The 21,945-nt window shown below is 41.9% G+C and overlaps 1 protein-coding gene across 7 annotated transcripts in view; it reads left to right on the top strand.

Annotated features, from left to right (window-relative positions):
• The window catches only part of PIK3R6 (phosphoinositide-3-kinase regulatory subunit 6), a 42,200-nt gene that overhangs the window by 6,386 nt on the left and 13,869 nt on the right, over positions 1-21,945 (top strand). For 6 of the 7 annotated variants that reach the window (XR_012083771.2, XR_012083770.2, XM_020796341.3 and 3 more), the window contains exons 2-12: positions 5,837-5,955; positions 6,939-7,128; positions 9,355-9,438; positions 10,677-10,768; positions 11,910-11,978; positions 14,030-14,162; positions 15,989-16,058; positions 17,231-17,414; positions 18,796-18,949; positions 20,313-20,405; positions 21,365-21,824. Coding sequence is in view for 5 of the 7 variants with exons in the window: in XM_020796341.3 (XP_020652000.3) it covers positions 7,116-7,128; positions 9,355-9,438; positions 10,677-10,768; positions 11,910-11,978; positions 14,030-14,162; positions 15,989-16,058; positions 17,231-17,414; positions 18,796-18,949; positions 20,313-20,405; positions 21,365-21,824 (1,352 nt within the window). In the remaining 2 variants the exon portion in view is untranslated. The remainder of the gene's footprint in view (positions 1-5,836; positions 5,956-6,938; positions 7,129-9,354; positions 9,439-10,676; positions 10,769-11,909; positions 11,979-14,029; positions 14,163-15,988; positions 16,059-17,230; positions 17,415-18,795; positions 18,950-20,312; positions 20,406-21,364; positions 21,825-21,945) is intronic. The other variant, XM_072990387.2, reaches the window with a different exon arrangement.

Below are 21,945 nucleotides of genomic sequence, written 5' to 3'. Positions count from 1 at the left end.
ACAAATAATACTGTAAGTAAAACCACAACATGATAACAGTACAAAAATCAAATTAAACCTATCAGTCAACTTAAACTGAGAAAAAGACAACATGAAAACAATAAGACAGGGTGGCAGAACAGATAACTTACATCATATCTTTGCTCCAGTGAGCTCAAGATGATGTATGTGGTTCTTCTGCCTTCTTAAACCTCAGTATTGAGGTTTGACCACACCTTTGCAATAATCTGGAATAAAATATATCTCAAAAATAAAAATTATCTCAAAGGCACATCTCAGATCTTTGGCTGTCCAATTCCTTCTCACTGAAATCTCCTCTTGTAAGCTACTCATACCGAGAGGGTAAGGTTGAAGGCAGATGGGTGAAGAACAAAAGTTTTTTAAAAAAACTTGTTTAGCTATTTCATTTTTATTTTGCCGAACAAAATAGGTAAACTAAATTGAATAGTCCAATTCAGAATATGTTTCCTTTGTACTGGGCTTCAGGTTTTTCTGTGGTGCTTTTCCGTAAATGTGTTTAGGAGGACCTCTGCCAAAATCAACTGTCCCTTGGGATCAATGGGGCTTTCCCCTTAGGGAATATAAAATTAGATTACATCTGTGGGCCACGTGAGACTTTTCAAGCATTTCAATTAAAAATGATTGATATTGTGATTATGAAAAGTACTGGATTTAGCACACACTAGTCAGTCTTAAGTCACTGCAGCGATTCACAGAAATTTGAAACTGTCTTTCGTTCATACCTCTCTGAAAGCTAAGAGGTGCATTTGGCCAAGAAAAATACTGGTCTATGTAGTTCCTGTTGTTCATCTGTCAGGTAGATAATAGTGACATTCGACTAAAGCTTTAGAGAACAGCAGAGTTTCCCCCTCTCACATGATTTAGTCTCTCAGTTTGGAAGACCAGCACTGTACAGGAAATCCCCACTGTTGTCTCTGATCTCAGATCTCAGATAACAGGAGAAAAAACTAAGGTGTGCAAAATTTCCAAGATCTCAGCACTCACTACAAAATAGTTTCTGCAGTTTGGGTCTTAACAAGTCCGTTTAGCCTACCACATGCAACTCCAATGGGAGAAGCCACAGGATCTGAGGTCCTTTGTTCACCTTCTTCTATATGGGGAATAATGCATAGGAAAAATGAGGAGGCATGGGGGAAGGAGGCATCATGCCAGGGAGAATCTCCAGCCACTGCTATAAGCAGGAATTTTGTGATGTCAGAGTTAGTGGTCATTGCACGTGACATTGACAGTGTGGCCATGTCTCAAGAAGTACCTGGTCTGTGAATGGTGGATTAGGTGGGGAGTCGACCTGGAACCAAAAATTGGATTTGCAACCCAAAGTTCTTCTTCGTGGTCTCTGTGGATACACACTAATGGGTTAATCTGCACCTGCACAGAGATCTCTGGAATATTCAATCACGCATTCACCAGGCTCGCCCCCCCCCCCCAATACACGTGGTCGGCCCATCCTGGTGATTGGCTCAGTTCCTTTTTGCTGCTGCTGAGGTCTCATCTCTTGACAAGCTCTCCGTTCACGCTTCTTGGTTCTTTTCTCTAGAGAAATAAACAACAAAACAAATTGATTCTATAAAAGAATAGACTTTAATACATCAGATTTGTAAGAGACTTCATCCTATTTTTTCCTACTGCCCCCACCCCTTTCCCCCTTTCCCACCCTTTATGGCCCCCCACAGAATAGTTTAAGAGGTGCATTTCTTGCCCTAACAAAATGTCTCTCACAGACAGCCATGATTCTTGTTTGTTTTGCTTGGGGGGATCTCACTGACTGATTACTTGTTCCTTCTGTAAAAAATTCACTCAACAAGCTGTCAAACTTCATCAGCAGCGACGTAAGTCTTTTTTGTGGGAACAATCCCTACGTCCACCCGCTACTATGGACCCCTGGCACCTTCTACCTTAACTCTCCATTACCGACAACCACCAAAACTAAATCGAAATTACCGAAATCAAAGTCCTCAGGATCGACATCCCAATCCACTCCTGACACCAAAAGCTGTTCCGAAACAGGTCTCTTCCAAACAAAAAAAAATCAAGGAAATCTTCCATCGAGTCTCAGCCTCTAGTTCCACAGCCTGCATCACAAGATCAACTCACCATACAACTAGATTCTGACCGTGACCCCATTCCATATCCATCTAGCCAACCACCCTCTCCTCTACTGGCCCAATCGCTTTCGTGGGTGGATACCTCAGCTGAGGTAACCACCTTACCGCATTCGGCCTGTTCGAGCCCCAAATCTTTGGGTTGCTCAGTGTCTGTATGTGAGTCTGACTCAGTATCAGCACCTGTCCTTCCTGACCCACTGCTCTCATTTAAATGGAAGGCAAGGCTCCACCATGTACAAGACACCGGCCGTTCCGATACCAGTCATGTACAGCCTCTGACTCATTTGGGACTGTTGGTATTGCAGGGCTTTCAGGCTCAACATCATCAGTCTAAAAGAGTTATTGTCTACGCGCCTCCAGTTTATTATGAGCCTCCACCCAAGCAGCATTGACATTGGTTGTTGTGGGTTTTTCGGGGTTTTGGCCGTGTTCTGAAGGTTGACATTGCTCATACCGCTGTTGGGATCCCAATACTGGGCATTACATCAAGCCCAAGCATCTTCCTGCTCTTTCCTTGTCCCCAAAAGAGATGGAGGTCTCTGGCCCATCCTTGATCTTTGAGACCTGAACTACTTTATCCTCGAGAGGTGTTTTCACATGGTGACATTAGAATGTATTCTTCCTCTTCTTCAAGGAGGAGACTGGTTCACTGTCATGGACTTTCTGTCTCTCACTCTGGCCGGAGAGGAAGTCCACTGGTGCAAAGTAATCATCTGCCAGAAGGAAAAAGTGCTTAGCTAGATCCTTCTGTCACTGTGGTCGTGAGCAGTTTGTTTTTCTTTTTATGTCGCCTCAGGGAAAAGTGAAGTGAGGATACTTGGGTGAGCTGGGGCCTGCCAGAGTTTTTGTACCAATTCACAGGTCCACAGTGTTAAAGAAAGTTTGCTTTAGGCATGGAAGCCATAAACAGACACACAGACACCCTTTAACCTGCAATCCACATGGCATTGGCCGTGGTGGATGAATGATTCGGGGTGTTTTCGTCTCCAGAGATGATTTTTCCAAGACTTGGGGACAAATACAAAATCTGAGGCAGGTTTAGCCAGTTTTTTTTTTTTTTTTAATCATAGCGTTGCTGAGTAACATGAGAGCTTTGTGGGCTGCAGGTTATTGTGGTCACAGCACGGAAGGTGTGAAGAGGAAGCCGCACTGTCTGCAGTCACTCCTGGGGTCTTAAAAATAGAGCAGTGGAAAGGAAACGGTAAAGCGGTGGAGGCCCCTCAGGCCTGTTTCTTTGAAAGGCGGTGTGACTCTCTGCTAATGAATGAGGTCGAGCATTTGAAGGAAATGAAACATTCAGCCCCCAAAATGCAGAGCTTGGAAAGTTACTTTAGACACAAATGTGTTGGAGCCATCCATAACTGAGTAGTGTTAGGATGACAATCTGCACTGCAAAGCATTGTCTTGCCCCCTCCTCAGCTATATGCGCCTTAAGAATGCCATTATATCCATTCTTCTTAAAAGTAACTTTCACAGAGATTGGAAACATGGCCTTTTTTTTTTTTTTTTGGACTGCAACTCCTGGAATCTTCCAGCTTAGTATGGGGTGGCCATTTTGGTCAAGGGGTTCTGGGAGTTGTAGTCCAAACAGTAATTTTCACCATCCCTGAACTTTTCAAGCTAAGCTAAGATAGCAAGTGCTTCCAATGCAAAAACAAAGCGCCCTGCTTATATACCGCGCCATAGTGCTTCAAACACTCTCTGGGCGGTTTACAAGTTAATTATGCAGGCTACCCATTGCCCCCCCCCAGCAAGCTGGGTACTCATTTTACCAACCTCAGAAGGATAGAAGGCTGAGTCAGCCTTGAGCCGGCTACCTGGGATTGAACCCCAGGTCGTGATTAGTCTTGGTTTTGTTTTTTTTTAAATTGTGCCTTATTAATCCAATAATAATTTTATTCCATTGAAATCCTGCATTATTGGTTAGTATCAAGGACTATTCTCTTCTGTTTGATTTTGTGTTGAAAGGTATATTGGTGATTGTCTGATTAATTCAGGTGAGATTTAACAGGTCTAATTATATAGTGAAGCACTTAGGAAATCTCTTGTATTGCCTTGCATCAAATCTGGTCAAGAAATATAACTTAATGAGTAGACCTGTGATGCAACCTTCTCTCCCAACCACCACAAGCTGACTTGGAGGGAAAAATATAGGTCAGTATGAGAGCTGAAGGAAATCTTGGATAATTATTCCCCCTGAAGTCAGTAACCCTGATTGTTTTCATGTTTCATTTGGTTGCTACTCAGCAGCACAAGCCAAGACCGTCTAGTAGGATGCATCTCCCTCCACCGGATCATACTAGGCTGACCTGAGATATTTTTCTACTGAAAAAAAGGAAGACACAATGGTTTTCCTCATTCTGCCTATAGAATTATCTGGACTGTGAGTTGACAGAAGTGCCTTGTTTCAAGGTACTTCTGTCAATGTATTCACGAAGGCTTCAGAACCTTCGCAACCTTCAGAACATGGCCAAAGAGCCTGAAAAACCCACAACAACCAGCACTTCTGTCAACTTCAGCAGTATCACAGGGCAGTGTCCTCCATTCTATCTGAGAGCAGTAGGCTAGTTTGGGGAGCCACTGGGCATGTGGCATAACATACAAAGCTTTGTCCTCCAAAACCATGCCACTATTCTGCACACTGCCCCCCAAATTCTGCTGCCTGGGGCAACTGCTTCATTTCCTAACAGTAGGACTAGCCTTGTCTTCATGGCACAATTTGATATTTAAGAAGCAGTAAATTAACCGGGGAGGCCAAAGGTTCATCCATGTCCAAAGCACCAAAGTTCTGGGTTTTTCATCTTGTAGCTCATTGCAGACATACATCCCAAAGAATCTTTTACAGAAACTGGTGCTAGGATATTTCAAAATGAAAAACATTTGGGGAGGTAGTGCGCTTAGTGTTGTACTTACCTTAGTGTCCTGTGCTGACAGGCATTCGATGCAGTGTTGGAGTTTGGAGATGTTATTTTTTCAGACTGTAATATCCAGAGAGCTAATGTGGTGTAATGGATAAGATTCAGAAAACCTGAGTTGAAATCGCTGCTTAGCTCTGGAAACTCAGCTAAACTGGTGGTAATGGTAAACTACTCCTTGAAGCACCTCAGAAAGCAACTTGATAGTATGTGACACACATGACTTCCTGAATTCTCCAGCCAGCTGGACCATTGTCATGCTGTGGTCCACAAATAACTTTTCCAACCTCTGAGATATTGCCACAAATCTGCAAAAGGCTTGGTCATTGTAAATCTTGTGGCCTTTAATATGTTGAGGACACTCTACTGTAACTGCTGCCTCAGCCTAACATGGCTACCCCTCTGAAAGTGCTTACTGCTTTGGCTGTTAGTGGAATGTACCTTTCATGTGTGCACCTGTGTGAAAAAGGGGGAAAGGAGTGGTCTTGTGTTGGAATAACCACTGAGGTGAATCCACCCACATTTGAAAGACGGTGAAGGCTGCAGCTCTTGTTCTCAAGCCACGTCTCTGCTTCTAACTTATCAGATTCACTTTGAAGTCAGTGCCAGGGGTCAACGGCAGGAATCCTTGGAGTGCAGCTCATCCTATGTGCTCTGGGAAGGCAAGGAAGCATCTTGTGGTGCTGTGCAGTTAGTGAACAATAAAGGCATTTTGCAATGCTGGCCACACTTATGTGAGTGTGCAGGTATCGGCTTGATGATGGTGAAGCAGGTAAAGCGAGTTTGTCTTCTCAGGTGTGGCTCCCTCATAATGGAGATTGGCAAGTTCAGAAGAAATCTGGTCGCAACCCGGGTGTGGTTATAGACTGCTGCCAGCTGCCTATGATGCTTCATTTTCCTCACAGTATCACCTAGTAAGTGGAAACTTTCTTATTCCTAGCTGGGTCACTGATTTTTTTTTATCCACAGCCTTGTCGTGCCATGTCTATGATGGACCAGAGCCTAAACTAAATTGTTATTGCTAACCAGAGTAGACCGATTGAATCAGTGGGGTTTATCCAAATGTTGACTTACCATTCAGCAGTTGATTCAGTGGGTCTATTCTGGGTAAGATTAGCAGCTGAGTTTAGTCCAAAGTGATTTCCAATGGTGCTGTAAGTGTCCCATATGCAGAAATAGGGGATATATATTTAATGCATTAATATATGAATATGAGATTAAACTGTCTACAGGTAGCCATCTAGCCATTGTTCTTGACATCAATCCCTGCCAACATCCTGAAGCCAGTAGTTTGTGGTAATGATGACTGGCTGCTCAAAACTTGATGCTACTGTGAAACTTAGCTTATGACTCATTATATTTTACTGCCTGAGGCAAAGAAAAAGTTGGACCCCCTTCCCATTTTATATACAAATGCTGATTTAACAGGCAGCTGAATCTTTCTTCAACACTGGTGAAGGGATAGCATGTTTCCACGCACGTCAAGAAAGCAGGCTGTCTTAGGGAGTGGAAGGTTGTCTCCACCAACAGCTTGTTACTGCCTCCCTGCATAAGCAGCCTGAGATGTCCCCTGCTGCCCTCTGCCAGGACCGGTCTCAGTGAAATGTAATACTTACGCTATATCATGCATCCTCTTTTTTGAGAACATGCTCTTGTGCAGTGGTTCCCAACTTTGGGTCTCCAGAGGTTCTTGGACTGCCACTCTCAGAAATCCTGGCCAGCACAGCTAGTGGTAAAGGCTTCTGGGCATTTTAATCCAATAATATCTGGGGACCAAACATTGGAAGCCACTGAAAACCAACTTGCTATAGCCTGTTTATTGCACAGATGCACACTGGCCACTGAACAATACTGTCAAGACAAAACCATTCACTTCCTATATGTTCATGTGCTTCAGAACAGGTCCAAGGAATCTAACATGGACTTCAAGCTCATCAAGCTACCGTCTTGTTTTTAGAAGCAACAGAGGGTGTAGGACCATTCTGAGTGAAACTGAGCTCTCTGGTCACTCTGTTCTGTCAAAAGTGTTGATATGAATAAGCCTACAACCTGCTGCTGTGACCTCTGACCTGTCATGGAGAACCCAGGTTTGTGTTTCTTATTACGCGTGAAATAGCTAGATCTGAAGAATGGAGTAGCTCCAGTTCCTCTAACCATTATACAGTTGAGAAACAGAGATAATAACATTTAAGGGGGGGGGGTTTAAACTGTATTAGAGTGCAATCAGGTATGCATTTTTGGTCTGGGTTGGGGAGGGCCTGGTTCTCTCCTTTTCCTGGTGACTGCATGACATATGTGCCATTGTGAACCAGCCCATGCCTGATCAGTGTGTACCTACACCTTTTGGGGTCCTTGTCAGAAGCAACTGTTTTTTTAGGTTAGGATAGGATTGCTCTGTTTCCGTTTAGTTTCAGCATATGTGATTGCTGAGGTCAAATCAAAATGGCTGGGTCGCTGTCCTTTGCTGAAGCTGCTTAGTGATCTTAGAAATAAAAAGTTTCCATGCTGCTTGCCTGTAGAAGGAAAGGGAAAGGAAGATTTTCATTTCTTTCTAATTGTTGCTAATGCATCAGCGATGCTTTGAAATGGCTTATCAGTTATCAACAATTGAAAAGAAATGGAAAGATTTATCTCCTTTCCCCTCTGCATCCATGTGGATGCAAGGATCACCCCAAATGATGTATTGTACCTCAAAGCAATCCTGTTTAGCACAAACTAGATTGATCCAATCCAGGATAACTTGGTGATCTAGTAACATCCGTAGTTAGATAAAGCAAATGTGCAAGAGAAGAGTGTCATAATACTTTAAAGAGGAACAGATTTATTATAGCATAAACCTTTGTGGAATGGATACCATTTCATCAGATGGAATATCTTCGTGACAATCCTTTTGGAAGCTTCATTGGCACATGAGTTGGCCCAGTCTTCATAAGCAGCCAGAGGCTTGATTAGATAGTACAGGTGTACCTCACGTTCTATGGAACGTTACATAATGTGAAAAGTTCATAAACCAAAACGCAGATTGCCGTAGGAACAGGGGCAGCACTACAAACCTCCAGGCACAATGCATCCTGGGGAAACTTTCTTCGTAGTCAGAAAAAAAACATAAACCGAGGCATTATTTTCAATGGATTTTGCTTCATAAACCAAAAATTATGTTAACTGAAGCATTTGTAAACCGAGGTGCCACTGTATTAATGTGAAATATAGCTACTATGGTCAGGATTGACAGTCCTATCCCCAGGAAGAAGATACTTTCATTGATATCTTTTCCACTTTATCAGCTGTGTTTCTAGAGAAGTTATGAGAGGTATGTCTTATATGGCTACTTCTCAACCTGGAAGGAGGTAGCAAGTGGGATACCATAAAGCTGAGTCTTGGGCCCGGTGCTCTTCAACATTTTTTTAATGACTTGGATGAGGGGGTGCAGGGAATGCTTATCAGATTTGCAGATGACACTAAATTGGGTTGGAATAGCCAGTACCCTGGAAGACATTCGAAAAGATCTGGATAGGCTTGAGCACTGGGCTGAAAGCAACAGAATTAAATTTAACAGGGATGAGTGCAAAAGGGGAAGAAAACACAGTTAGAAGATGGGGGATATTTGGCTCAGTGATACTATACGTGAGAAGGATCTTTGAATTGTAGATCAAAAGCTAAATATGAGCCAACAGTGCAATGTGGCTGCAAAAAAGGTCAGTGCTCTTTTAGGATGCATCAACAGAAGTATAGCCTCCAATCCCCATGAAGCACAGGTTCAGCTCTGGTTAGGCTTCATCTTGAGTATTATGTCCAGTTCTGAACACTGCACTTTAAGAAGGACGCTGACAAAAGAAAAAGAAAAGAAGACTGAGGGGAGATAGGATAGCACTCTTCAGATACTTGAAAGGCTGTCAAACAGAGGAAGGGCAAGAAGTGTTCTCGATCACCCCAGAGTGCAGGACACTTAATGGGCTCAAGTTACAGGAAGCCAGATTCTGGCTGAACATCAGGAAAAAGCTTCATATCAGAGTAGTGTGGCAATGGAACCAATTACCTCAGGAGGTAGTGAACTCTCCATCACTGGAGGCATTCAAGAGAAAGTCAGACAGCCATCTGTCAGATATACTTTGATTTTGATTGCTGCACAGAGCAGGGGTGGGGTGGACTCAATGGCCTTACAGGCCCCTTCCAACTCCATTGTTCTATGATCCTATGATTCCATAACATCTTAATATTAATTTTTATTTAATTTTTCTTTTGGTTAAAAGAAGGCAGCCTTTCTTCTCTGGATTACCTTAGTTCCTCACATGGTGTTTCTCTTGTGTTTCAAGAGGTTGAGTCAGACTTTCTGCGGAGTGTGCATGCCCTTCTCCGGGAACTTGATGGCCACCATCCAGCCTTCCAGAGTGAGAGAGGTAAGACAGTGGTGGCCACAGCGCTACAACTGATGACTTGTTTCCTGAGAAATTTTCCTGAGTGTCCTAGAACTACATAACCATAGTAAATGCCCCAAGAATGCCAGCATGCTTGAGTGTCCCAGATGGATAAGTTGTGCTGGCATCATATCCAGCATGTTTGCTTTCTGGTATTCTTTTGGTTGGGATATCTACCCACATATGAATAAGCACAAGGGTGCAACTTCATTACTTAGTTATATATTTCATTTATCTTCCATGTTTCTCCTAAGGCCAAGGATGAAGGCAGTTTACAAAAATATTTATTTAAAAATATGTGCAAGTTATTAATTTAAAAAAAAACAACAACAGTTAAACATATTATAATAAAAGACCACTAATTTGAAACAGTGGTCAAAATTCTGGTGGCATAACTACACTAGGAGAAGGATTATGTCACCAAAAGGAGGAGATTTTTGGTTATCTTACCTCTTCCTTTTTCAACTTCAGAATAATTGGTTTCATTTGTGAAAGCCATGACAGCACCAGGGCATAAGGAGGAACTTTTTCATTACTGAAAATCTCCCCCTGCAATCAATGCCACCTGGTGGTGTTGATTTTTGGTAATGAAAGATCTCCTCCTCCTGTTCCATGGCTTCCACATGATGAAGCAGATTATTTCCTTAGAAAAGCTGTGTGAGAGAAGCAAGACATTTTTAATTACCAAAAATCTCCTCTCTGCTGATGCTGTCATTACCCTTCTGCAGATATAGTTCTGCCAACAGGATTTCAGCCAGTTAAAAATGTTTCAAAATGTGCCAAAATGTGTTTAACAGCGGTGTTAGAAATGTTTCGTAAGCTTTTAATGTTGCAGGTAGATGAGCATAACACCAATGTTTTGTTTGGCTTCTCCTACCATACTGTTGCACTGCTTCTTTGACGTACTTTGGAAGCAGTTTGCAATGCTGCATGGCAATAAGGCCCAATATTAGAAGACCTACAGTAGTGTTACAGAAGCTAATTTATTCAACCTGTACTTGATGAAATAAAGTTTCTTTGCATAGGTGACCCCTTAGATCAGCTTTGTGAGATATAGTGAAATGCCACTGTCCATCCCAGGTGAAGAGCTTCATCCCTTTAGAATGTGGGCCCAATTTCTCCCTCCTCCATCAGAACTGAAGGGTTCCAACTCTCCCTCTTTTTGATTCATTACCTGATGGATGACACTTTGACTTACTGCTTTGGCTTGTGTTTCACAGGAATGTTGCGGTGGACCTTGCACAAGAAAATTGAGAGAAACCCTAGCAATGGAGTCCTCTTGATCAAAATCCTGGTGAAAGAACTGGAAAGGGTAAGAACAGTTCATGGAAGGGAAAGAAGATTTAGAGGGTAGCCCTGGCAGGATTCTCCTGAGTGTGAAACCATGGTTTCTTGCTTATTCCTTGCACTGTTCAGTTTCAAAAAGGCATCATACTAGCTTTTTATCACTTGGCTATACAGAAAAGTCAACATCTCACCTTGACTTTTCTATATTATCTCGACTTGTATGCTGTGCAATGTTCTTTCCACCTGCTCCATCTGTAACGTCCAGCATAGGGTCCTTTGGTGCTGTCTCTGATATCCTTAACAAGCACCCTAGCTTCCTTTCACTGAATGTTGACTACTTCTGAGTAGCTGAGCATCAGAGGATGCAGAGATTTACAAAATAATGTATTTTGGATCAATCATTTATTTGCTCAGACTGTGTTACAAGTGTTTCCAAACAAAAAATAAATATAACTATATTCGTTTTCTGCTGCTGTTCCTTTTCTTGATATTTGCAGCAAAACCTGTTTATCTTCTCAAGGGTATATAAAAGAAAGTGTGTGTTGCTTTCCAAATCTCTGTCTGCTACAAAACATTATACATTTTGGCATAAGCCATGGGTAAAATCAAAGCCCTAGTAAGGTTGCAGTTTGGGGCAACTTCTGCTTTGTTGCTTCACGTCATTCATAATCTCTGCCGTGTTCACTGGTGACCAGCTGCCCTGGTGTTCCTTAGTATTTTAAAATGGTCCTTAACCCTTATCCTGTACTATCTTGCTGCCTATGATCCTTCTCCTTGTCTATTCAGTGACCCCGCTTTCAAAGAGAACCTAATCTGTCACACAGTTAGGGTCAGAGGACATGTTTTTGTTTTGTTTTATTCTTTGATATTGGGAAGCTTGTGGTATGTCTGATTATTCCATTGTTTTTCTCCTAAATACAAGCTCAGGATTGCGTTAATCACATAAACCAGCAGAGATCTTGCCAGTACTTCAGTGATATTTTGCTTAGCCTAGTGTTGTGTTCCCTTATAGTGCATTTCCCACTCAAATGCACCATTTCTCTTCCTATCTACAAAACTTTGGCTTTCAGCCCTTCCCTTCCTACCATGTGCTTTTTGGATTGGCAAAACATCCAACTTCTGCCTCCTTTTGTTTAATTTTAAACACAACAATTTGTTTTCTCTAGGCAGAAAGATGTAACTACCGGCAGTACATCATCCCTTTGCTTCACACGCTGATGTACACACTGATAAAGGTAAAAAAATAAATGTTTCATGGAATGTAACATCCATGGGAATTCAGGAACACTATTGATATACCGAATAGCACTGTGACCAGTCATTAGAACTCAAATTTTGAGTTGAGTTGGTTAGCCTTGCAGTTTATCTGAAACATTAGAAATGTGCCATGGTAAAATAAAGACTGCTATGAAGCATATATAGCATGCCTTTTTCACCATGGAAAAACCACCTCAGTCGCTGATACTCTAGCAATTGGGAAGCAATTAACTTGTCTTCAAGTTAAACTCAGGCCTGAGCCCTGCATACCTCTATTCTAGAACAGCTATAAAAAGGTAAAGGTTCCCCTTGACAATTTTTGTCCAGTCGTGTTCGACTCTAGGGGGCGGTGCTCATCCCCGTTTCCAAGCCATAGAGCCAGTGTTTTTGTCCGAAGACAATCTTCCGTGGTCACATGGCCAGTGCGACTTAGATACGGAACGCTGTTACCTTCCCACCGAGGTGGTCCCTATTGATCTACTTGCATTTGCATGCTTTCGAACTGCTAGGTTGGCGGGAGCTGGGACAAGCGACGGGTGCTCACTCCGTCGCGCGGATTCAATCTTACGACTGCTTAGTCTTCTGACCCTGCAGCACCGGCTTCTGCGGTTTAGCCCGCAGCTATACAGTGGCTGAAATCTTATTGCTTAGTTTTATCATGACTAGAGTAGCCCACTGAATCAGCAGAACATATGGAAGAATTATAATAATAATTTTAGAACTGCAGAGCTGGAAAAGACCGCATGGATCATCGAATCCAGCCCTGTTAAGGAGGCACAGTGGAGAATCAAACTCCCAACCTCTGGTTCTGCAGTCAAACCACTGAGCTGTCCAGAGTTGACTCAGCAAATCCCCACTGATTCAGTGGGCCTACTCTGATTGTGACTTGCTAGGCTGAACAGGATTTCAGCCATTGTGTACTGTCATAATGAGACTGTATGTACAAACGAAGATAACTGAATGAGATGTATTTAGATATGGTAATGCTTTCCTCTTCTACGCCATTCATAGTTTATAAGGCACAGCTTCTGTATTAATCCTTAACTATCTGTAATAGTTAGGAAAGGAAGGGAAAGGAAAAGGAAAACATGCCAATAAATAAATGTCATGGTGTAAAGTAGAAATGAACAGGCTAGATAGCAGAGTGGTTTAATTATGTGGCTGCAAAGCCAGAGATTCAGAGTTTGATTTCCCACCATGTTACCTAAAAGTACAGCCAGCCTGTGTGGCCTTGGGCCAGCTGCACAGTCATCATCACCATCATCACCACCACCACCACCACCATTATTATTATTATTATTATTATTATTATTATTATTATTATTATTATTATTATTATTATTATTATTATTATTATTATTATTATTATTGTTGTTGTTGTTGTTGTTGTTGTTGTTGTTGTTGTTGTTGTTGTTGTTGTTGTTGTTGCTGCTGCTGCTGCTGCTGCTGCTGCTGCTGCTGCTGTTGCTGTTGCTGTAGTCGTTGTTGTTGTTGTTGTTATTGTCATTGCTGCTGTTGCTGTTTAGAAATAAGGAATTAACATCTCCTACATGAGCCTGGTGGTGATTTATTGAAAAAGATATATAGCTCCAGTCTGCTTGGAAATCTGTAGATGTTCAGATGCACTCTCATTTGTCTAGTTTTCATATGATTCAGGCCATGCACACCCACTCAAAAACTATCTGGAGCTACAGCTATGTAAATAAGACAATCCATGGATCTTGATCAAATAATTTATTTCATTTAGGTGGACAGTCTTTGAACAAGTGGTGTGAACAGGCCTAATAAAATGTCCTGTTCACATTTGCGGTTTAATGGATTATCTGGTACAATTTAATGTGCTGTTCAACAGAATCTAAGTCAGACCCTGATTGCAGTACATTCCAAGAGCATTACTTCTCTTGATACCAAGAGTAAAGCTGGTTACTGATCCTCCACACTGTAGTTCTGTTCTAAAATTTTTCTCTGGACTTGCAATTCCCTATTAAATTGTTCCAACCCTGATTCTTTCTCTCCCTTTCTGTTATAGACCCCGTCCATTCCTGATGACCTCTATGAGAGAGTGTATGATTTCTGCAAGAAGCTGCTCACTCTGCCCAAACCATACTGCACTATTGGCCTGGATTATGCCCAGCAAGTAAAGCGGGAACGGACAATTCCAGGTGTGCAGCATTCCACAGCCCCTTGTGGTTTGCTCTGTTTATTTTCTCCATGCTTGGGAAGCCTGGGAGGGAGTGTCTGGGTGTTGCACCTTGTAAGACCTAGAATCTGTGCCTGCAGACACATAGAGACAAATGTCGGTTCCCATCTTGATCAAACAAATGCAAGATACTGATCCTGGAGTGACAACGGGAAATTGAAGAGTTTCTGTCTCACTTGTGGATCACATCCCAAATGTCAAATGTTGATCGAAGTGCTTTTTATAAGTCAAATTCTTAGAAAGCCCACGGTTGGACAGGCTCCAGGCTCCTTAGAACTACTTCCTTGTCATCGTTGTTTCACTTGCACCCCAAGATCTACTATTCAAAACTGAGTACAAAAGACATACACTTAAAGAACAGGGTGGCTCTGAGAACATTCTGAGCCTGCAGATTCATGCCAGAACAGCACTTGCATCACCTTCCATCTACCCTTGCTGCTTTACTCAATCTTTTTTAAAAATTGCCTTTATCAATAAAGGCAAGGACCAATTAAGTGGACAAAAAGCCAAAGTAGTTCATAATAAGGTACATCCACATATCAGATTCTTCCCGTTTTTTTTTTTTTTTTTTTTACCAATGTCAAAACCCAACAAAGCCCAACTGACTTATTGGATAAATGCAATTCATTTATTAATTAATTGATAAAAGCAAGTAACGGTTTATGACATATCACAGCTTTGATTTATGTGGTCACCTCTGAGACTTGCCTCAAGGAGACCCCATGAACTATGGTAAAATAGATGCTTGACCCTTCTTCCCCTTTGTGGAGCCACTACAGCTGAAATTCAGTTGAGAGAGTGTTAGAAAGTTTGTAACTTTCAAAAAAAATTATAACTTTCACAGCAAGGACTTTGCTAGTTAGGAACAGACTGAACTTTATTAATTTTCCTGGGCTAAGCAACAGATTTCAGCCAGTGTGTGTGTAAGTTCACCCAGACCACTTGTAGACATTTGCCTGTGACATAGTGCTGCATGTATGCAGCTGGAAACGAAATAATAGCATGCTGTCAAGTCAATTCCAAGTTGCAGCAACCCTTTGCAGGGTTTTCTAGGAGTTAAGCACTCAAACATGATTGACCAGTCTTTTCTTCAGAGGCCCCCACCTGCATGGACTGCAGTTTGCCCATGGGCATATAGGTTGGCCTTCTTATGGGAGGCACCTTGGGGAACTGAAATCCCAATCCCTGGCAGTGTTCCAGCTCAGTGATCTATCCAGCCAGCTTGCTAGAAACTGTACAAAGAGAAGAAATAGTGTCTGCAGTTGATCCCTGGGACTGTCTGAAATGGTAGATTTCTACGGAGGGAGTTGAAGGACGGAGTTCATGAAGTTGTCCTTAAGCCTGATTTAGCCATGTGGCAGTTCTCAAGAAATATTTTTACATAATTATGGAGATGACAACAGGTGGAACCCTCAAAATCAGATGGCAACTTTTCATGCCAGCACAGCTTGAGGTATCGGTGTTGGCACAAAGAGGCTCTAGGGTAGTTCACAGGATTCATGTCTCTCTAGATCTGGCATTTTATGGCTATGATCCTGAAGACATCTCTGTGACCTATAAAACCTGCCATGAATCATGTCCTTTGTACTGTCACCACTTTTGATAAAACTGCTTGGGAGATTACTTTTCTCTATTCATATTATAAAGCATCATTTATCCTCTGTTTTGCATTCAATTCCCTTTCTGATCTAGTTGTATGATAACATTATCAGATGTTCAGCAAATGATACCAGAGTCAAACCATGCACTTTAGCCTCTGTATGTGCATATGTTTATTTTGCTTATTAGGAATATTATACCAAAGAATGGTTTCTGCAGAGCAAAGTATCAAGAATGATTCCTACCCTTTTCAGGAAAAGTAAGTGTTGAGCTTCTCAAATAACGTTTACTTGTGCCAGTTTAATTTTACTCTAAAATATTTCATATAACAGATGAATCTGCTATATTGGCATGACATGTCACTGGTTCATGAGGTCAGAAACTGTACAAATAAAAACAGTGTAAGACCCCAACATTTCTGAAATGTTTGAACCGAAAGTCTTGATATTGCTTTTCAGTACATCTGGGGAGCAAAGAAATATCTCCAAGGATTTGTCTGAATATAGGCCTTTTGCTACCACCCCTTAGTGAATTTCACTTCTAATGCCTTGAATGTGAAGGGCTGTGCAACAGGCTTACGTAACGGAAATTGCTGGTCTTACCTTGGAATAGTTGCAGCCATTTCATTTCAGCTCCGCAAATCCTGATGGTAGCAGAAGACATGGCCACTCCCACACATACTGCTAAAGGGAGGGAAACAGCAAATGAACCCTCCAAGTCAAGGTGTATTTAACTACTACACTGAACTAGCCAAGTTGTCTTGGCACATTCGGCAATAAATACCGCAAGCACTTCTTCCCTTCCCTGGCTTTAAAAAAAACCTGAGCCATAATAAGAAACAATCTTCTGTCTTTCCCTGGCATTCAAAACTTGCTGCCTGAGGTGGCTGCCTCATTCTGTCTAATGGTAGGATGGCCATTGCTGTAAGAAACATTGGTGTTGTGCATCAATGTTTCCTGTAGCAGAGACAGGATGTAGCTATTATTATCTATATATACACGCATGTGGATTTTTCGGAACCCTAACCTGGGTAGATTTCCAAAATAATGCACAAATATTTTTGAAGATATATGCCCGTGTGTATGATGATAATTAGCAATGATCTTTGTTGACTGCACCAGTTAAACCACCAGTCTGACTGCCATGCAGACCTGATTAATGGAGCTGCCTGTGCTCTAATTTCAGTGAGTCAAATAAGAGTTCTTTTGTAAGAGGGGCACAATGGGTTGGTTGGTTGGTTGGTTGGTCGGTTGGTTTCTTTCTTTCTTTCTTTCTTTCTTTCTTTCTTTCGAGTTCTCATTTTGCTTTAGTATTGGTGGGTGGGTGAAGCACTATTTCCATTGATTTCTCCTAGATTAACTCCTGTATCTACATTTTTCATTGCTAATAATCAATTCTTACTTAATATAGGTTCACTCTTCATTTCCCCAGGGTGTTCATGTTTGCTGATCCTGATTTGCTTTCTCGGGCAGTATGCCGAGCACTCATTGATGAGATCAGGGCCGCTCAGACATTCCAGTGTGCCAGGTCCTGCATGCTCTATGTAATAGAGCGTGCCTCCCAAACAGCACTAAAGGGACACTGTGACATTAAGAACTTGCACAGCATTCTTCAGGTACTACCGTGAGAGGGTGAAGTGTCGTGGCACTTTGATTTTTGGCTGATGACTTGGCAAATGGCCTCTCTGAAGTAATTAGCAGTCCTTCAAAGAAGCAGCTCTTCCAAATGGGATGAGGGATGTCATCTGATGCTCTTCTTCAGGCATCAAAATGCTTTGGGCCAGCCTTACCTCCAGACTAAGAGAAAAGGAGATATTCTCAATTGTTTGCCTCCCAGCTCGAGGGCTTCTTGTGGATTCATTGCCTTCATATGATCACTCTATAATCAACTAGGCCTTATATCAGAGATGGCCGTTCCCCTGCTTAATGTTACCTTGAAGGAAGGGTAGAGGTCCAACACAGAAGATGTCAACAAAACAAGCATCTTGTAGGCTTAGAAATTTTTCCCCATTTGGTCTTACTTGGCATGACAAATAAAATGTTATATTTACTTATGGAAGCAAAACAAATCTTATGGGTAAGATCAATCACCATGTCTTCCTTATTTAAGATCTCCTCTCTACCAGAGGATTAGGATTGTTCTGCATTTTAATAGCTCATCATTATTGTTGTGGCTGCTGACAGAAATGTAAAATAAAGACCTTTTTCAACATAAACTGTACTTTGGGAAAATACCAAGAATTGTGAAAAACTGGAGCCTATGAGATGTGTTGTTTCGTTACTTTGTTAATTTACATGATTGCCTCTAAACATCTCTGCCAGAGCAGATGAACACCGTATGTGGTATCCAAGACTTATTTGATGCTGTTTTTGAAGACTGTTTTTGAAGACTTGCTGGTTGGTCCTTAACCCCAATCAAGACATTTAACAGGTCTTCCAAAACAGCACCTGAAATTCTGGATTACACATTGTGTGCCTCTGGTAAGGTGAGCTACAGTCAATGCAACTTGTGTTATAGCAAACTTCTTAGTGCTGAAGGTGCCCACAGGACTCTTTGTTTTAGCTGCAACAAGCCAATAGGGATTTTGGAAAGAAATGAAACACATTATCCTAAAAATGGCATTTTAACATGCCTGTTTGTTGCAGGTTGGGTAGGGAGAGGGGAAGGTCACAAAAGAGAAGAGAGAAAACACTCTTGAGTTATAGAAGGCCATTAAAAAAAGATACTCTTCAACTGAAACAAACTAATCTGCTTTTGAAAAATGCTTCAAGAAACCTGAGAGCCATCACATGTGGCAAGTTTACAGACATTTTCATGAACCCATTCATACCTATCTAATGACAACATAGTTTTCCAGCTAGAGAAAGATGTGATTTGTGGCTACAGCTTAAGGATGAGATCAAAAATCTGCTTGGAATAAATGAAATAAATCTGAATAGCTTCTATAGTCCACAAACTGCATTCCAGCAATTATTCATTAGTTTTCCCTGTGACAGGTAAAACCTTTGGATGTGATTGAACACTGTTTCCAGCAAGTAATGGCAGCTGCTACAGCTGAACATAAAGGAAGAGAGATGAGTGCAGAATACAATCAATATGCTGAGGAAGTGGGGAAAATCTACAACAGACTCCTAAGCGAAAAAGAAAAAGGTAGGTATAGCTCTAAAAAAAGTGGTTTGGGGAAAGAAGCCCAAGCTTTGCCTGGGATTAAGTCTTGGGCTACTGTGATACCCTCTTGTGTGAACATAGCTTTTGCACAGTACCTGCAACGATGTCTGTTGGAGCTGACACCTGTTAAACACACACACACAAACACACATACACAAACAATGGTGTACCTGTTAATTGACCCATTTGGGTGTGAGTGCTGCAAGGTGGAAACTGAATTACACAATGAAAAAATAATAATCTTTTAGTCTGCCCCCTTTTTAGAAAATTCTGCTTGCTTATATATCTACAGTCATGGCACCAAACTGTGCCAACTTCAATGCCAGGTAAGAGAATAAGGGAAGCTGTATGGCTCTTTAAAGCAGGGAAGGATGAGTGTGTGCAATATAAATTCACTTGTAGAGAGCTGTGTGGTTGGTTGGTTGGTTGGTTGGTTGGTTGGTTGGTTGGTTGGTTGGTTGGTTGGTTGGTTGGTTGGTTGGTTGGTTGGTTGGTTCTTTCTTTCTTTCTTTCTTTCTTTCTTTCTTTCTTTCTTTCTTTCTTTCTTTCTTTCTTTCTTTCTTTCTTTCTTTCTTCCTTTCTTCCTTCCTTCCTTCCTTCCTTCCTTCCTTCCTTTCTTTTTCTTTCTTTCTTTCTTTCTTTCTTTTGCAAGAAATGAGCAAAGATTTCTGACTCTCACTTGTTTAACAAGGAGAAAATGCTCCTCTCACTTGCCCCTAGATATTACAGTTTAAATAAATTGGGAGGGATGCAACGGGGAGTGAAGAGGTACACTCTTTTCACTTCTAGTACTTGGAACAAATTCCTGTGTTCATCTTTTAAGTGAATATCTGTTGTACCATGCTATGGCACAGGGATTGTGGGATTATAGTTGAAACAAACAAAAAACCCTGTGAACAATACAGAGTATGGACCTCTGCAGAGGTCTGAGACAAGGAGGTTGTGTGGGCAAAAGTGCCAAGTATTAACTGGATGCAAATAAAAGACAAGAGAGACCTCTTCTGCCTCCAGGTGAATAAAGGAGGGCATTGCATTTAAGTATGCAATGTACTTCCTCTCCATTGTTAATGCCACATGGAACTTTTAAATTTTAGTTTAAAAGTACAGTTGTTTTTTCACCACAAAAGATAAAAATTGCATTTCTGATAAAAACAGCTCTCTTTTTTTGGGTCCTGGTCCTTTGAATGGTTGTTGCTTCTAAATATGCTGTTCATTTCCCATTTTGAAAGCCACTGTCTCAGACTGGTTATTCTCCTGGGATGCATAGTAAGAAACTGAACATCCAACCTCTGGCTCTGCAGCCAAATACCCAACTCACTGAGCTTTCTTTCTCTGTGTCCTACAGATGTGCAAAAGGCGGAAGCAGAAAGAAGTCAAGGCATCCCTTTACCCAACCCTAACATCAGTTTCCACCTGTGGAGAGATGAAGACCAGCTTTGTGAGTGTTTTGAAAAATAACCTTGCCTGTATCACCTGGAAGCAGCTACCAGTTCTGGGATGGGAAGCCTATGGTCATCTAGATATTTTGGACTACAGTTCTCATACTCCTGTGCCATCATCCATGTTTGCGTTTACTTTTGAAGTCCTAAATCTTTAAATAGCCAAACATTCCCCACTCCTGTGCTGTGGCTCTCCCAGCACCTTGTTCCCTGTTGTAATACTTGGGTTTTTGAAGGTTTGCCTGCTTTGACAGCATGAGGGGGCTTTCTTAGTCCCTCCCCCCCAAAAAAGTATTTTTGGGGTGGACAGGACATGGGAGCAGGTGTGGCCCTCTAAGGTCCAGGAATGCGGTGTGTATGGCCTACTCCTGATCCCACCCCTAAAGGGAATCAAGAAGGTTTGGATATCAGAAGGCAGTTTCTTTCTGTTAAGATACTGCACACAAGCAGCAAAATTATAGTAGTCTGGCCTGGACACTGAAGGAACAAGATGTCATGGTATCGGTGCTGCAGTCAGAGACTAGAAACATTATTGCAAATGTTGATCTAGCAGTGTTCATGTTACATTTGAGCAAAACATTCACTGCATACTGCTAAAGTGTTGCTGTGTGTACTGAGTGTCATTACCCCTAACTAACAAAGAACTTCATTAACACAGTACTTTGTCATTGTTCTTAATCACTTTAAAGTGCAAGAAGGAAGGTAGAGGCCAAAAGTGTCTCAGTCCCCCCCTTTTTTTCTGGTATAATTAGTAAACATTATTCATTACACCAAAAATCTAATAACATAAATACTGCAGTTGCTATCCTTTTTTTTTCAAAGTAAGATCATTGCCTCTTTTACTGACCCAAAAAGTAATGCATCGTTTCCAAATTCTGGGCATTTGTCCCGATCGTATCATACTGATTTCAAGTGGTGATTGCCTTCTATAGATCTCACGGAAATCTCCTCCTTTCAGGGAAAGAGCTGGTGCTGTTCCTCCGTTCACCAAGCCAGTCCTCTGAACAGGATTCTGTGAGCGGAGAATTGGACTGTTTTGAATTTCAAGACTTGGTGCCTGACTACGAACACGGTGAATGGACGCGCTTCTCCGTGCTCTCCAATGACAGTGGAATTGAGCGAGACCTGCCCATGGCAGGTGATGAAAGCCCTTCTTCCTGCAGTGTGGAGGCTGAGCACTCCCGACTCCAGAGGAAGGGCTGCGTGAAGAAGAAGGGGACTTCTTTGGATAGCCTTCCTTTCTTACAGAGTGGCTGCGATGGGCGAGGTGCAAAGCCTGCTGGGAAACTGCATCGGAAATCTGGTGGTAGCGTCATGGAGCCAATAGTTCCAATGAAGAGACTGCACACGGCCCGTGTCTTGGTGCTGGGTGACGACAGAGTTTTGGGGCGTCTTGCCCAGGCTTATTATTCCTTGAGGTACATATAACACAGACATCACTCCAATACCCTTCTTTTAAAGAAAACTCAAGACAGTACTTACAGCTCTGCATAATCCTACTGCACATCTTTTCCTGCCCTGTAAAATAGGAAGCCAGAG

The sequence above is a fragment of the Pogona vitticeps genome, chromosome 2 (genome assembly GCF_051106095.1).
Source record: "Pogona vitticeps strain Pit_001003342236 chromosome 2, PviZW2.1, whole genome shotgun sequence".
Classification (NCBI taxonomy): Eukaryota; Metazoa; Chordata; class Lepidosauria; order Squamata; family Agamidae; genus Pogona; species Pogona vitticeps.
Note: the sequence above shows the minus strand (reverse complement) of the source record. Positions and strands in the feature narration are given on the sequence as shown.